The following is a 16,004-nucleotide window of genomic DNA, read 5'->3' as shown; positions in this document are numbered from 1 at the left end:
ATAAGATAAAAAGTGAGAGGGATAAAGACAATTCCTTTTTGTAGAGCAAAAGCTTACAGAAAATCATGTGTAAACTCATGATTTTTTTTTAACTGCCTTAAAAGAATGGTGTTTTTGTCTTATATTAATGGAGGGGTGGTGAAAAGTGGAAAAATCACATACTTTAATAAATTGAAGTAAGATCTTCATATCCTGAAGAGGCAGATTGTCACAAAAGCAGGTTGTCAAATAGAATTTTCAGTGATGATGGAAATCCTCTTTATGTGTGCTACCCAATGGAGTAGCCACTAGCCACATACAGCATTTAAAATGTGACTAGTGCAAGAAACTGAATTTTTTTTCTTTTTTTTGAGACAGAGTTGCATTCTGTTGTGCAGGCTAGAGTGCTGTGGTATCAGCATAGCTCACAGCAACCTAAAACTCCTGTATTTAAGCAATCCTCCTGCCTCAGTCTCCCAGATAGCTGGGAGTACAGGTGTCCACCACAATGCTCAGCTAATTTTTCTGTTTTTAGTAGATATAGGGGTCTTGTTTTCGCTCAGCTGGTCTTGATCTTCCGAACTGAAGTGATCCTCCCACCTCGGCCTCCCAGAGCGATAGGATTACAAGCATGAGTCACCATGCCTGGCCAAGAAATTGAATTTTAAATTATGCTTAATTAAAATTTTATGCTATTGGCTCGGTGCCTGTAGCACAGTGGTCTTGGTGCCAGCCACATACACCAAGGCTGGTGGATTTGAACCCAGCCCGGGCCAGCTAAACAACAATGACAACTGCAACAAAAAATAGCTTGGCATTGTGGTGGGCACCTGTAGTCCCAGCTACTTGGGAAGCTGAGGCAAGAGAATCACATAAGCCCAAGTGTTTCAGGTTGCTGTGAGCTGTGACACCACAGCACTCTACCAAGGGTGACATTATGAGACTCTGTCTCAAAAAAAAAAAAATAAAAATGAAATAGGCTCGTCGCCTGTAGCTCAGCAGCTAGGGCGCCAACCACATACACCAGAGCTGGTAGGTTCAAATCCAGCCCAGGCCTGCCAAACAACAATGACAACTACAACCAAAAAATAGCCAGACGTTGTGGTGGGCCCCTATAGTCCCAGCTACTTGGGAGGCTGAGGCAAGAGAACTGCTTAAGTCCAAGAGTTTGAGGTTGCTGTGAGCTGTGATGCCATAGCACTCTACTGAGGGCGACAACATGAGACTCTGTCTCACAAAATAAATAAATAAATGAATAAATAAAGTAAAATTTTATGCTATTGTACATAACTATGTACAATTTTTATTTGTGATTTTTAAAAATTTTTTGTAAGAATAGGTTCTTGCTATATTGCCCAGGCTGGTCTCAAACTCCTGGGCTCAAGCAGTCCTCTCACTTTGGCCTCCCAAAGTACTGGGATCATAGGGGTAAGCCATCCTTCCAGGATATTTGTCAATTTGTAAAAAATAAATAAAAATTTTAAGGTATCATGCATGGTTAAAGTCTATTCTATTGAACGGTGCCAGTAAGCTAGCTTTAGATTCATTAGAGATCATCATTTCTTTGAATCTGGGACCATCAGTAAAGCATTGAGCGTGAGGTTATAAGAGATTCAAGCAAGAAGTAGAAGGTACTACTTTCTTTCTTTTTTTTTTTTTTTTTCCCGCAGTTTTATTTTTTGGCTGGGGCCAGCTTTGAACCTGCCATCTCCTGTATACAGAGCTAGTGCCCTACTCCTTTGAGCCACAGGTGCCGCCCAGAAGGTACTACTTTCTTCCTTAAAGTTCATCAACCCCAAAAAGTTAACAGTATTTTCCTCTTTAGAACAAAGAAGAGATCTTAATTCTTTGACAAATTTTTTATCATTTTCACAACCAGAAAATCAAATATCACTACACTGGTACTTTAATAATAGCAGAAATCTTTCCATTTCTCCTTTCATGTTCCTAATACCTTATGGTCCTTTCTGAACTGCTGAGCTCCGTGAGGATAGGGGCATGGTTTTATTTACTGCTCAATCTCCAGCACCTTCTAGAATGCCTGGTGTACAGTAGGCACTTAGTAAGTATTTGCTGGATGTTGAAAGACTATCATGAAAGGAAGTGACAAGGAACATAGCATGAAGAATAACCTATGTTCTGAGGTGGGTGGACTGCTTGAGCTCAGGAGTCTGAGATCAGCCTGAGCAAAAGCAAGACCCCCATCTCAGAAAAACAGCCTCCCATTGTGGTGGGTGCCAGTAGTCCCAGCTACTTGGGAGGCTAAGGCAAGAGAATTGCTTGTGCCCCAGAGTTTGAGGTCGCTGTGAGCTATGACATTACAGCACTCTAACAAGGGTGACAAAGTGAGACTCTGTCTCAAAAAGAATAAACTATGTTCACTGAGCTGGTGTTTTTGTTTTTTGAGACAGAGTCTTACTTTGTCGCCCTTGGTAGAGTGCTGTAATGTCACAGCTCACAGAAACCTCCAACTCCTGGGCTTAAGCGATTTTCTTGCCTCAGCCTCCCAGGTAACTGGGACTACAGGCCCCCTCCACAATGCCAGGCTTTTTTTTGGTTGTAGTTGTCATTGTTGTTTGGCAGGCCCAGGCTGGATTCAAACTTGCCAGCTCTGGTGTATGTGGCTGGCGCCTTAGCTGCTTGAGCTACAGGTACTGAGCCCACTGAGTTGTTCAAATCCCACCTCTACCAGTCCCAAGCTATGTGACCTTGCCCCCATGTCTTCAGCATGAAAATGAAAACCCTTGTTTTTCAGGATTGTTCTGAAGAGTAAGATAGTGTTACACCAGCAGCTTCAACACCTGTTCATACCTAGAAGTGGAGACTCAATGAATGGCTGTTAGCTATTAAGATGGTCAACTACCTGATTGCAGATGGAATATTCTTAGGAGTTATGCCACTAATCCAAGATCAGGATCTTGCGAAACATAATGGAGTCGTGCTATTACATATCTGACTCAAGGAAGAGAGAGGAAGCACCATCCTAGCAATTTTTCCACAACAGATTAAAACAGAAATATTTAACAAAGACAAAATCTGGAGTTTACTCAAACTGCTCTATTTTCATAAGTCATGGTACTCAAAACATTTTTAACACATTAAGTAGCTTACAAGCCATTTATATATACTCTATTATCCCCATTTACCATTTTACAAAAAGAAGTTCCCTGATAGCTTTTACAAAATGCCTTGGAAAGAGTAATCATTCATTGATATTATGGAATAGGCTCGGCGCCCATAGCTCAGTGGTTAGGGCACCGGCCACATTCACCAGGGCTGGTGGGTACAAACCCGGCCCAGACCTGCTAAATAACAATGACAACTATACCAAAAAAAAAATAGCCAGCCATTGTGGCAGGCACCTGTAGTCCCAGCTCCTTGGGAGGCTGAGGCAAAGGAATTGCTTTAGTCTAAGACTTTGAGGTTGCTGTGAGCTGTGATGCTATGGCACTCTACCAAAGATGACATAGTGAGACTCTGTCTCAAAAAAAAACATATGGAACAATAACAGTTCCCAATCTTTCAATACATCCCTACATGTTAAGAACATTTCATTACGGGCGGCGCCTGTGGCTCAGTGAGTAGGGCGCCGGTCCCATATGCCGGAGGTGGCGGGTTCAAACCCAGCCCCGGCCAAAAACCACAAAAAAAAAAAAAAAAAAGAACATTTCATTACAAGCCACAAAAGACATTTAAAGTTGTGATTTCTATAGTAAAAAATCGACTCATTCTGTGTGGTATATTTCCCTCTAATGGTCTCCAGGAGGCTCTCACGAAAACAGCAAGTACAGGAGGAGTCCACTGGTCCCCCTGAATCAGAACAGGGCCACCATCATTCTGACAGGGCCTGTGAAACCTCCCAGTACTGGGGACTGTGTATGTACATTCTTGGGCAGAAATGAAAACTCTGACCAGTCCACTATGAACAAAACTACTGTTCCTGTTGATGCAGTGTGAAAATGCAGTTTCTTACTGAAAGTCATTCTCCCTAATAAAAACAAAACAAACAAAAAAAAACAGAAAACCCACCAGTGTATTTTTCTGACACACTGATCATTTTGCTAAAGCGCCATCTATGGGTATTGAATTAAAGAGTTATGATCGTGTTGTAAGGTTTGATACACCACACTCAGGTTAACAAACCACGATGAACTGAATTAAATCCAGTATTCCGACATTAATTTTTGCATAAGAATTTAGATAAACAAAATAACCAGAATAAAACATCCTGAATCAGCACACTCCCTAAGTGAATACGTGGCTCCCTCTCCTGGCAAATGTGACCCAGAGGCTTTTATTCTAACCTCCTCTATTCTCAAATTATGAAGCTTCATAACTCACCCTGGGATTCACTAAACACAGGCTGTCCCGTAGCAACATCCCATCCACTGGGGCCTGCTTTGGTCATTCACTCTCAGAGGGAGGTGAAAATTTTCCATTGTAACTTAAAATTTGCCCATAATGAAATACACTTAATAAAGTGACTACTTGGCCAGGCCTGGTGGCTAATACCTGTAATCCTAGCACTCTGAGGGGCTGAGGTGGGAGGATCACTTGAGGTCAGGAGTTCGAGACCAGGCAGAACAAAGAAAGAGACCCTGTCCCTACTAAAAATAGAAAAATTAGTGGACTCCTCCTATAGGCGACATGGCAGGAGCCTATAGTCCCAGCTACTCCAGAGATTGAGGTAGGATGATTGCTTGAGCCCATGAATTTGAGGTTGCTGTGAGCTAGGCTGATGTCATGGCACTCTAGCCTAGGCAACAGAGCAAGACTGTATCTCAAAACAAACAAACAAAAAACCTTCTTTTTAACCCCAGCAAGAGTAGGCCACATTACAAAATCCTAAAGTTGCAGATGCTGACGTGGATGTGTAGAGAGGGGAACACTTTTACACTGTTGGTGGGACTGCAAACTGATACAGCCTCTTTGGAAAGAAATCTAGAGGATCCTCAAAGAACTGAAATTAGACCTTCCATTTAACCATGCAATTCTACTACTAGGCATCTACTCAGAAGAAAAAAAAATCATTTTATCATAAAGACATTTGCACTAGATTGTTTATCGCAGCTCAATTTGCAATCATCAGAATGTGGAAACAACATAAATGCCCATGAACTCAGGAATGAATCAACAAACTGTGGTATATGTATACCCTGGAATACTATTCAGCCATAAAAAGATGGTGACTTTACATCTTTTGTATTAACCTGGATAAAGTTGACACACATTCTTAGTAAAGCATCACAAGAATGGAAAAGCAGGCTCGGTACCTGTAGCACTTTGGTTATGGCACCAGCCAAATGCACTGAGGCTGGCAGGTTCAAACCCAGCCAGGGCCAGCTAAACAACAATGACAACTGCAACAAAAAATAGCCGGGCGTTATGGAGGGTGTCTATAGTCCCAGCTACTTGGGAGGCTGAGGCAAGAGAATCGCTTAAGCCCAAGACTTTGAGGTTGCTGTGAGCTACCAAGGGTGACATAGCGAAACTCTGTTTAAAATAATAATAATAAAGAATGGAAAAGCAGGGCAGCGCCTGTGGCTCAAGGAGTAGGGCACTGGTCCCATATGCCAGAGGTGGTGGGTTCAAACCTAGCCCCAGCCAAAAACCAAAAAAAAAAAAAAAAGAATGGAAAAGCAAATATCCAAAGCAGTCAATACTAATATGAAGCCAACAAAAAACTCCTTTCATTCCAAATGAGGGAGAAGGGGAGTTTGGGGTGTTCCCAATTAATAGCACCATGTAGAGTTATATAGCACACCTTTTGGGTGTGGGACACAACTACAAGAGGGACTCTACTTAACAAATTTAAACATTGTGACCTGGTTGTTTGTACCCTCACATTAACCTGAAATGAAATTTAAAAATAAAATATTTTTTTTTGAGACAGTCTCACCACCTCAGTAGAGTGCCATGGTGCCACAGCTCACAGCAACCTCAAACTCTTGGGCTTAAGAAATTCCCTTGCACAAAGAAACTAACTTTAACCAGTAAAACTGAAAGAAAACATTGTCTTTAATTAAAACTATCCAGGAGGGCAAGGAATCATATAGATACGCATAACAATTATTAATAAAATCTGTGTTCATGTTAACTTTAAAAAAGAAAAAAAAAAGAAATTCCCTTGCCTCAGCCTCCCAAGTAGCTGGGACTACAGGCACCCACCACAAGGCGCACCTATGTTTTTGTTGCAGTCGTTTAGTTGGCCCCGGGTCAGGTTCGAACCCACCACCCTCGGTGTATGTGGCTGGCGCCATAACCACTGTGCTTTGGGTGCTGAGCCTAAAAGAAATTTTTTTTAAATAAAGTGACTATTTGGCATTCTCAAACTACACTTGACCTCATCTACCAACTTAATACACAATATCCACATGCCCTATAGCTTCCAAAATAAGTATTACTTTTAATTTTTTATTTTTTGTTTATTTATTTATTTATTTTATTTTTTTTGAGACAGGTCTCACTCTGTCACCCTGGGTCCAGTGCCCTGGCATCGTAGCTCACAGCAACCTCAAACTCTTGGGCTTGAGCAATCCTCCTGCCTCAGACTCCCAAGTAGCTGGGACTATAGGCTCACACCACTATGCCTAGCTAGTTTTCCTATTTTTAATAGAGACAAGAGTCTCCGTCTTGCTCAGGCTGGTTTCGAACTTCTAAGCTTAAGCAATCCTCCTGCCTCAGACTCCCAGAGCGCTAAGATAGGTATGAGCCACCTCTCTTGGCCAAGTAATACCTTTAAAAGATCCCTATACTGATTTTTTTCTTATTCTTTGTTATTTTATGTTTACCTATACTGATTTTAATAGATTTTAAAGGGAAAACAAGGTTTTTTCAGTCATGTTAATAGCAATATTGATAAATTTAAACTATGAAAATGATCGTGCATTTTCCCATTGAGAAAGAAAGGGACATCAACAGGATTTAAGCCTAAGAGTCCCTTGCTCACCTGGGCAGGTGCTTTGATCTGAATGATTCTCATGCCTTTTTCTGGATCCTCTTTCCTGCCTCCTGCAAACCAAAACCAAAACTACCTTCTGTTATGAATCTGAATAGAAAAGGGCAAAATTCATACATCAAATTTTAAGACGCATGGTCAAGTCTGAAAGCTGAATCTTACTGTTGGGTATTTTTGTGTTGGAAAGACAACCACACTGCTCCCTACAGGAAGCTGATAGAAAAATTGTCATTTTTGGTATGATATTGGTATGAATACCACATAAATCACATGAATCTTCAAACATTGCAACTGATTCCAGTTTCCCAGGATGCTTTTTAGAGACAGTACTACAAAGAGGAGACCCAGAGCATATAACATGTTCAACTCAAATGCATAATATTTACACGGAATCAAAGTGATATTGTTAGAGAATTCCTATATGAGGAAAAAGAAGCTGATTCTAACAGAAATTCCAAATGTTGAAACCTTTTCTTTATTTTTGCAGTTTTTAGCCAGGGCTGGGTTTGAACCCACCACCTCCAGCATATGGGGCCAGAACCTTACTCCCTTGAGCCACAGGTGCTGCCCTGTTGAAATCTTTCTAAATTCAGGTATTGTCATGTCTTGCTCTTATATAGTTAAGTAGGAATGTGAACATTTATTTAACAATGGACCCTGCCTGCCACTCGCAAGGACACAACACCTGCTCAACCTCTCCCTACCTCTCCCAAAGAGGGTAGGTTTCCCACTACACAAGGCTGGAAAGAGTTTGTCTCCCTGATTGCTGTATTCACATTTTTCTAAATGAGTCAGACATGGATATGTTTGGTCTTGCCACATATAGAACAAGTACTTGCATTTAAAATAAGCCAATTCCCCTCTTTTCTTTCTTTTTTTAGAGACAGAGTCTAACTTTATCACCCTCAGTAGAGTACTGTGACATAACAGCTCACAGCAACCTCCAACTCCCGGGCTTAGGCGATTCTCTTGCCTCAGCCTCCCAAGTAGCTGGGACTACAGGCACCTGCCAGAAAGCCCGGCTATTTTTTTGTTGCAGTTTGGCCAGGGCCAGGTTCGAACCCACCACCCTCCTCGGTATATGGGGCCAGCACCCTTCCCACTGAGCCACAGGCACCGCCCAACTCCCCTCTTTTCTCAGCTCACTCTCACATGACAGGTTTTCCGGAACAAGATGAATCATCACTAAATCTTGAAAAGGAGGGGGCATGACAAGAAACAGCCCTACATTCTGCCTTTGTACTAGCTAGGATATCACCTTAGATGTCCTACAAAGTTCTAGACTTGTCAAGGCATCTGAGAACTCTACTGAAAAAAAAAGCAGCTATGCAACTTCAAAGGAACACAGACACAATGACTGGAATGACTTCTCCAAGTCATCAGTGGAAATAAGAAATTAGAAATAAGCAGCAGTGGAATGCCAGCAAACTTAAGTATAATAGAAGTTTTCAGAGTTAGAACACAAAGTCTAGTTCCTAATCTTCAAATTACTCATTTGTAGGCCAGGCATAGTGGCTCATGCCTCCTAGCACTCTGTGAGGATGAGATGGATCTCTTGAGCCTAGGAGTTGGAGGTCAGCCTGAGCAAGAGTGAGACCCCATCTCTACTAAAAATAGAAAATTTGCCTATTGTCCCAGCTCCTTGTGAGGCTGAGGCAGAATTGCTTGAGCCCACGAGTTGAGGTTCCTCTGAGTTAGACTGACACCATGGCACTCTAGACTGGGGCATCGGAGTGAGACTGTCTCAACAAATAAATAATGATAGAAAAATTAGCCAGGTGGTATGGTGCACAGCTGTAGTCGCAGCTCCTTGGGAGGCTGAGGCAAGAGGATTGCTTGAACCCAGGAGTTTGAGGTTGCTGTGAGCTAGGCTGATGCCATGTCACTCTAGCCTAGGCAACAGAAACACTGTCTCAAAAAAAAAAAAAAAAACAGGCTCGGCGTCTGTGGCTCAAGCCGCAAAGGCGCCAGCCACAGCGCCAGCCACATACACCTGAGCTGGCGGGTTCTAATTCAGCCCGGCCTGCCAAACAAAAATGACGGCTGCAACCAAAAAATAGCTGGGCGTTGTGGTGGGTGCCTGTAATCCCAGCTACTTGGGAGGCGGAGGCAGGAGAATCGCTTAAGCCCAGGAGTTGGAGATTGCTGTGAGCTGTGATGTCATAGCACTCTACCTCTACCAGGGCAATAGCTTGAGGCTCTGTCTCAAAAAAAAAAAAAAATTATTCATTTGTTTTCTGATAGTAGAATCAACTCTCTTAGTAGGCAGATGGGGGAGGTAAAACAAGTCAAATTCATTGCCTTAAGAAAAACCTAGTAGCATTCAACAGTTAATTGCAGAATCACAGTCTAAAACTGTGAAGTACAACTACTCTAGAAAAATTCCTTATATTACTACCTAACAATTTAAAATAACTGTAAGGAATCTACCCAAAACACAACCAAAGCAAAACTGCAGTAATGTCTGCTTCTGCTCCCCCTTCAATAACTGAGCTGTTGAATAGAAGAAAATATCTCACTCAAGGACTTCTCAGATCCAAGAGGCTGCAACCCAACCAAAATGCTTTGTTGAAAATGTCCTGTCAGGGCCAGGCAAGGTGGCTCATGTTTTTAATCCCAGCACGTGGGAGGCTGGGGCGGGTGGATTGCCTGAGCTCACAGGTTGGAGACCAGCCTGAGCCAGAGCAAGACTTCGTCTAAAATAAATTGTGGGGGACATTTGTAGTCCCAGCTACTTGGGAAGCTGAGGCAAGAGAATCACTTAAGCTCAGGAGTTTAAGGTTGCTGCAAGCTATAACTTTGACACCCTTGGTAGGTGTCAAAGTAAGACTCTGTCTTAAAAAAAAAAAAAAAAAAGGAAGAAAAGAAAATGTCTTATCAGGAATGGTGGTTGAGCAGCACTTTTGGAGGTTGAGGTGGGAGGATTGTTTCAGCCCAGGAATTTGAAGCCAGTGAGAGCAATACAGTGAGATCCCATCTCAAAAATTTTTTTGGGGGGGGCGGCGCCTTGGCTCAAGGAGTAGGGTGCCGGTCCCATATGCCGGAGGTGGTGGGTTCAAACCCAGCCCCGGCCAAAAACTGCAAAAATAAAGAAAAGGTTTCAACATTTGGAATTTCTGTTAGAATCAGCTTCTTTTTCCTCATATAGGAATTCTCTAACAATATCACTGAGCCACAGGCGCCGCCCAAGAGTACTTTTTTTTTATTGTTGGGATTCATTAAGGGTATAAGAAACCAGGTTACACTGATTGCATTTGTTAGGTAAAGTTCCTCTTAACAATTGTCTTGCCCCCGAAAGTGTATCACACACGGAGACCCCACCCCTTCCCTCCATCTCTGCTCTCCCCTTCCCTCACCGCCCACCGTGTACTAGGTTATTAATCGTCCTCATATCAAAATTGAATACATAGGATTCATGTTTCTCCATTCTTTTTTTTTTTTTTGAGACAGAGTTTCACTATGTTGCCCTCCGTAGAATGCTGTAACATCACAGCTCCCAGCAACCTCCAATCTTGGGCTTAAGCGATTCTCTTGCCTCAGCCCCCCAAGTAGCTAGGACTGCAGGTACCTGCCACAACGCCCAGCTATATTTTGTTGTGGTTGCAGTCATCATTGTTGCTTAACTGGCCCTGGCCGGGTTCAAATCCGCCAGCTTCAGTGTGTGTGGCTAGCACTGTAACCACTGTGCTACTGGTGCTGAGCCCAGGCTTCTTATGATACTTAAGTATACTTTACTAAGAATAACGTGTTCCACTTCCATCCAGTAGTAGTTTTTTTTTTTTTTTAAGAGAACTAGGCTCAGTGCCTGTGGCTTAAGTGGCTAAGGCGCCAGCCACATATACCTGAGCTGGCGGGTTTGAATCCAGCCCGAGCCCACCAAACAACAATGACAGCTACAACCAAAAAATAGCCAGGCGCCTGTAGTCCCAGCTACTTGGGAGGTGGAGGCAGGAGAATCGCTTGAGCCCAAGAGTTGGAGGTTGCTGTGAGCTGTGATGCCACAGCGCTCTAACCAGGGCAACAGCTTGAGGCTCTGTCTCCAAAAAAAAAAAGGGAAGTAAAATGAGGGCTTGACATGAAAACAGTTCTCATTTTCAAACATTTAAGTGTCCCCACCTCATTTCACAATCCATCAGTAACACTAAAAAGGCAGGTACATTCATAAGGGCTTTACTTGCTCAATCAAGAGAATGTCAATTAGATTGGCTTGAGACTTTTTTTTTTGAGACAGTCTCACTCACTCTTTGTCCAGGCTAGAGTGTCATGGCATCAGCCTAGCTCATAGCAATCTCAAACTCATGGTTTCAAGAGATCCTCCTGCCTCATTCTCCCTAGTAACTGGGACCATAAGCACCCACATTTGGTTTTCTTTTTTTAATAAAGATGGGGTCTCATCTTGCTAAGGCTTGAACTCCTGATCTCAGGGGATCCTCCCACCTTGGCCTTCCAGAATGCTAGGATTATAGGTGTGATCCTTAGCACCTGGCCTGGAGATGGTTTGTTTTCCAAAGACTTTGGGACTCTCTGAGCACCAGCCTAAAGGAATACAACACATATTTCATCATATCCTGGGAAAAAAGTGAGAACTGAGTTTTAATCTAGCTTTACATTTTATTGTTCAAGCTCTGCTTCTTACCTTCTCTATGAGAAACCTACTTTGGGGTTAGAAAGTATTAGAAAGATAACATTAATAAAAACACAAGAACTACCAAGACCACACACATAAAATTTAAGATTATTTATTATACTAAAGAACAAATTTTACTTTTCATTTTCCCAAATCACTAAAATAGCGCACAGCATAGTAATTTAGCACACAATATAAAATGATATATGCAGTCAATAGTTAAGTCTCCCTTTGGGAGTCCTTAAAAACATATATACTCAAATGACCTTTATTAAAGTTATCAACAAAATAAAGGAGTTACCTCAGAAAAATCTTAAGTGTAAAAGATACCTCAATTCCTAGAACATGGGAAATTTTTATAAGGGAAGTACTTGATTTGCCTCTCTATAACTGAGCTATATCAAATAGTATCAAGCTCCTTTTTATTTAAGGTAACACTGCTTGGGTTCCTAGTTTGAGAAAGGATTATTCTAAAGTTTAATATTGCAACTTTCACCAGAGGACCGCCATCTAAACGGCATTTTAAGAGGAAGGAAAGGGGTGTGAGAAAGACAGGAAATTAAAATCAGTCCACAAAATGCAGAAATGATAACAGCTTACCAAAAACTCATCAAGGCCTAATAACAGCACAGGGGGGTAGATTTTACAAATATCCACTTACACTAGGTGATCAAAGACAAGTGGAGGAGACATATAGCATGTGAGACAGTAGCCCTTCAAGAATGGGTACTGAAGATAAGTAGAGAACTTCACGTTAAATCAGAATGTTCTAATCTGATATTTATACAGGCTATGTCAACACTCTCCTAAATGGTATCCCAATCCTGAATGTCTTTCAAGCACAATTTAAAACAAGCTACAAAATTTTCTTCTTCATCAACTAGTTTCCTCCAAGTTAAAGCTCAACTTACTTTGGTCATACAAACCAAAGCAGGAACTTGAGGGTTGCATGGTTTCCATACAGATTTAGTTTTTGGCCGGGGCTGGGTTTGAACCTGCCACCTCCGGCTGGTGCCCTACCCCTTTGAGCCACAGGCGCCACTCTCCATACAGATTTAATGTGAAAGAAATCATTCTAAAACAACTTTTAAAATTAATCTATTTTTATTGTTCTGCTTGTACCTTAACTATGGCATAATGCATCTGCTAATTCAAAAGGTCATAGAGCCAGTAACCCCTGTGTTATCTGCAGACCACTTGAGGTACTTTCTACACTTGAAAGCATTTTCTTATATTCTATTGTTTGCTTTGAAAACATGGGTTTTAAATGTTCAAGGAAAATGTGTTTTGTCTCATCATTCAGGAGTACTTCAGGACACGTGTGCAGTACCACAGACAGGACAGAACGCAGGCAAGATGGTTCTAACTCAGAGCCCAGGCCCTCAGGAAAAGCACTTGGTGGGTCATCCTTGTTAATTTCCATTCCCAACAGTTCTTGATGGCATGGCAGTCCTGACAACCCAAACTCTCCTTTGGAGCACTGTCCTCTGTGGCTGCCCATGGCTCTGGGCTCTCTTCCCAGCCAGTCCCTCCCCAGAGCTTCTGCAACACCACAGGACACTCCAGCTAAGTGCTCTTCTGCAGGAACAGAGAACAGACCCATGGCTTTGCTTGGAGTGGCTGCTGAATCTGAATTTCTTCTTACTGATTCTTTTAAATATGGAAGAAGCACTTTGTTGCCATTGTGAAGCAAGACATCAGCCCCTCTCAGATCACTTTTCATTTCCAATGATATTGTCTCAGTCTGTGGATTTCCAGGTTTATTCATCCAGGAAGGTATGTCTGCTGGACATGGGCTCTCCTCCTGCATTCTTTTCTTAAGGCTAGATAATGGTTTGATCAAGTCAGCTCCTCTCTCCCACTTCACTTTTTCCAGGCAGGTGCCAAAAGGCCTTCTTTTGTCCCTCATGCTTTGTGTTCCTGGACGCAGTGAGCCTGAGGTCACACCTTCATCCGTTAGGGGAGGGCCTTCAATGTATCTCAATATGAACCTAGAGAAGATGATCAAAGTTTTACAATGAAGACAGTAGGTCTTAAGAGAATCTATACCCACCAAATATTTTCTAACAAATTCCAAAATCTCTTTTTTTTTTTGAGACAGAGCCTCAAGCTATTGCCCTGGGTAGAGTGCCATGGCATCATAGCTCACAGCAACCTCAAACTCCTGGGCTCAAGCGAGTCTCCTGTCTCCGCCTCCCAAGTAGCTGGGACTACAGGCGCCTGCCACAACGCCTGGCTATTTTTTGGTTCCAGCAGTCATTGTTGTTTGGCGGGCCTGGGCCGGATTTGAACCCGCCAGCTCAGGTGTATGTGGCTGGCGCCTTAGCGGCTTGAGCCACAGGCGCCAAGCCTCCAAAATCTCTTTAACTATCTCTGGTACCAACAAGTCTTATAGCACGATAGAAAAAAGAATGATAAACTATGCATTAGAGATCAAAATTAAAAGAGGACTTTATTAATGTAGTATTTCCTAAAAATACTTAAATAAAAGCAGAAATTCATGGCTCAGCGCCCATCACACAGTACGGCAACAGCCACATGCACCGAGGCTGGTGGATTCAAGCCTGGCCCAGGCCAGCTAAACAACGACAACTGCAACAAGAAAATAGCCAGGTGTTGTGGTTTGTGCCTATAGTCCCAGCTACTTGGGAGACTGAGGCAAGAGAATCGCTCAAGCCCAGGAGTTGGAGGTTGCTGTGAGCTGTGACACCATGGTACTCTACCGAGGGCGACATAGTGAGATTCTGTCTCCAAAAATAAATAAATAAATAAATGCAGAAATTCTGAGGCTTTGTATTTTTCACTCCAATATGGGTTTTTTTTGTTTGTTTGTTTTTTTGGCTGGGGCTGGGTTTGAACCCACCACCTCCGGCATATGGGACCAGCATCCTACCCCTTTGAGCCACAGGTGCCGCCCCCAATATGGGTTTTTTGTGTAGGTACAATAAAGATATGTCTTCCCTTTAAACAGGATATAATTGGGTGACTTGATTATGCAAACAAGGCCTTAATGAAGTGTCCTATTTGAGAATGACTCTCAGGGAGTCAGGTATGACAAGTCACTTTTAAGGAATTAAGGCTGATTTACTTGCAGATCCAAAAGCTCCCTACCCATTGAAAGCCAGCCTGGAGGGGTCCTGGCAAAAAAGACACTAATCTTCAAGTGCTTCTAAAGAAAATCACCTCTTGGCAGGCAAAGAGGCTCAGCAAATTTGGAGCCTTGATAAGAAAATAATTCATCCAAACTTACAGGTACTGCAGGTAAAAATACGGTTGTAAAAATATGGTTGCAAAAAGTCTCTTGGGCTTAGTTCCCTACTCTCAGATTAGCAAGTAACAGATGCTTTCAAAATCTCATCTGAGAATCCACATGAAAACTTCTGGACAGCTGATTTGTGACCTTAGCAGTTGTCCACTACTATACAGCTCTAGGTTCCAACAGCAAACTCAAGGTGGCCTAGATGTCTATATAAACCTTCTTGCTGTACTTACAAACCTAAGGAGATCAGCCTTTTTCTATGATCAAGAATAACCTGTTTTTGACATATTATGCTATAAACAGGGAAGATGCCAGGAAAAACTACTAAAAATAAGACTGTTGGGTTTTGCTACCTAGGATGCCCGTTCGGGTTACCAATAATTTTATAGGAATGCCTTTCCTTCTCTTTGAACTGCTTTACAACTCTGTAAATTGCCAACAACTTAAAGAGTAACTAAGGTACATGAATTCCTGTCCAAAGAAATTAAAATTAATTTTGTCTCATGGAATGAAACCAATTATTTATATACTTTTTTTCCTTTTCCTTTTGAGACAGAGTCTCACTTTGTTGGCCTGGGTACAGTGCCGTGGTGTCACAGCTCACAGCAACCTCCAACTCTCGGGCTTAAGCGATTCTCTTGCCTCAGCCTCCCAAGTAGCTGGGACTACAGGTGCCCGCCACAACACTCGGCTATTTTTTGGTTGTAGTTGTCATTGTTGTTTGGCAGGTGCAGGCTGGATTTGAACTGCCAGCTCTGATGTATGGTGGCCAGTGTCCTAGCCATTGAGCTACAGGCGCCGAGCCTATTTATTTATTTTGAGACAGTGTCTCACTTTGTCATCCCTGGTAGAGTGCTGTAGTATCCTAGCTCACAGCAACCTCAAATCTTGGGCTCAAGCAATTCTCTTGCCTCAGTCTCCCAAGGAGCTGGGACTACAGGCGTCTGCCATAATGCCCGGCTATTTTTAGAGACAGAGTCTCACTCGGCCTCAAACTTGTGAGCTTAGGCAATCCACCCCCCTTAGCCTCTCAGAGTGCTGGGATTACAGGCATGAGCCACTGCGCCCGGCCCAAAATGCAACTGGTTATTACCCTGTGTATACTGACTAGTTTTGCATCTATTTGAAAAACTCACTTTAGTGTGTGTGAGATTGAATTTTTCTTTAAACTGGCTGTAACA

At 42.5% G+C, this 16,004-nt stretch overlaps 2 protein-coding genes across 3 annotated transcripts in view; both read right to left on the bottom strand.

Annotated features, from left to right (window-relative positions):
* The window catches only part of LOC128560897 (small integral membrane protein 10-like protein 2A), a 77,420-nt gene that overhangs the window by 42,369 nt on the left and 19,047 nt on the right, over window positions 1–16,004 (bottom strand). The window contains exon 2 of one of the 2 annotated variants that reach the window (XM_053554504.1): window positions 13,517–13,555. In XM_053554504.1, coding sequence (XP_053410479.1) covers window positions 13,535–13,555 — 21 coding nt within the window. In that variant the 3' untranslated portion in view covers window positions 13,517–13,534. Of the gene's footprint in view, window positions 1–13,492; window positions 13,556–16,004 lie in introns of those variants that run through there. The other variant, XM_053554502.1, reaches the window with a different exon arrangement.
* Window positions 11,661–13,473, bottom strand: FAM220A (family with sequence similarity 220 member A). Its single transcript, XM_053554499.1, has one exon. The coding sequence runs from the start codon at window positions 13,471–13,473 to the stop codon at window positions 12,724–12,726; it is 750 nt and encodes a 249-aa protein (XP_053410474.1). The 3' UTR covers window positions 11,661–12,723.

The sequence above is a fragment of the Nycticebus coucang genome, chromosome 12 (genome assembly GCF_027406575.1).
Source record: "Nycticebus coucang isolate mNycCou1 chromosome 12, mNycCou1.pri, whole genome shotgun sequence".
Taxonomy (NCBI): Eukaryota; Metazoa; Chordata; class Mammalia; order Primates; family Lorisidae; genus Nycticebus; species Nycticebus coucang.
This window is presented reverse-complemented; position numbering and strand designations above follow the sequence as displayed.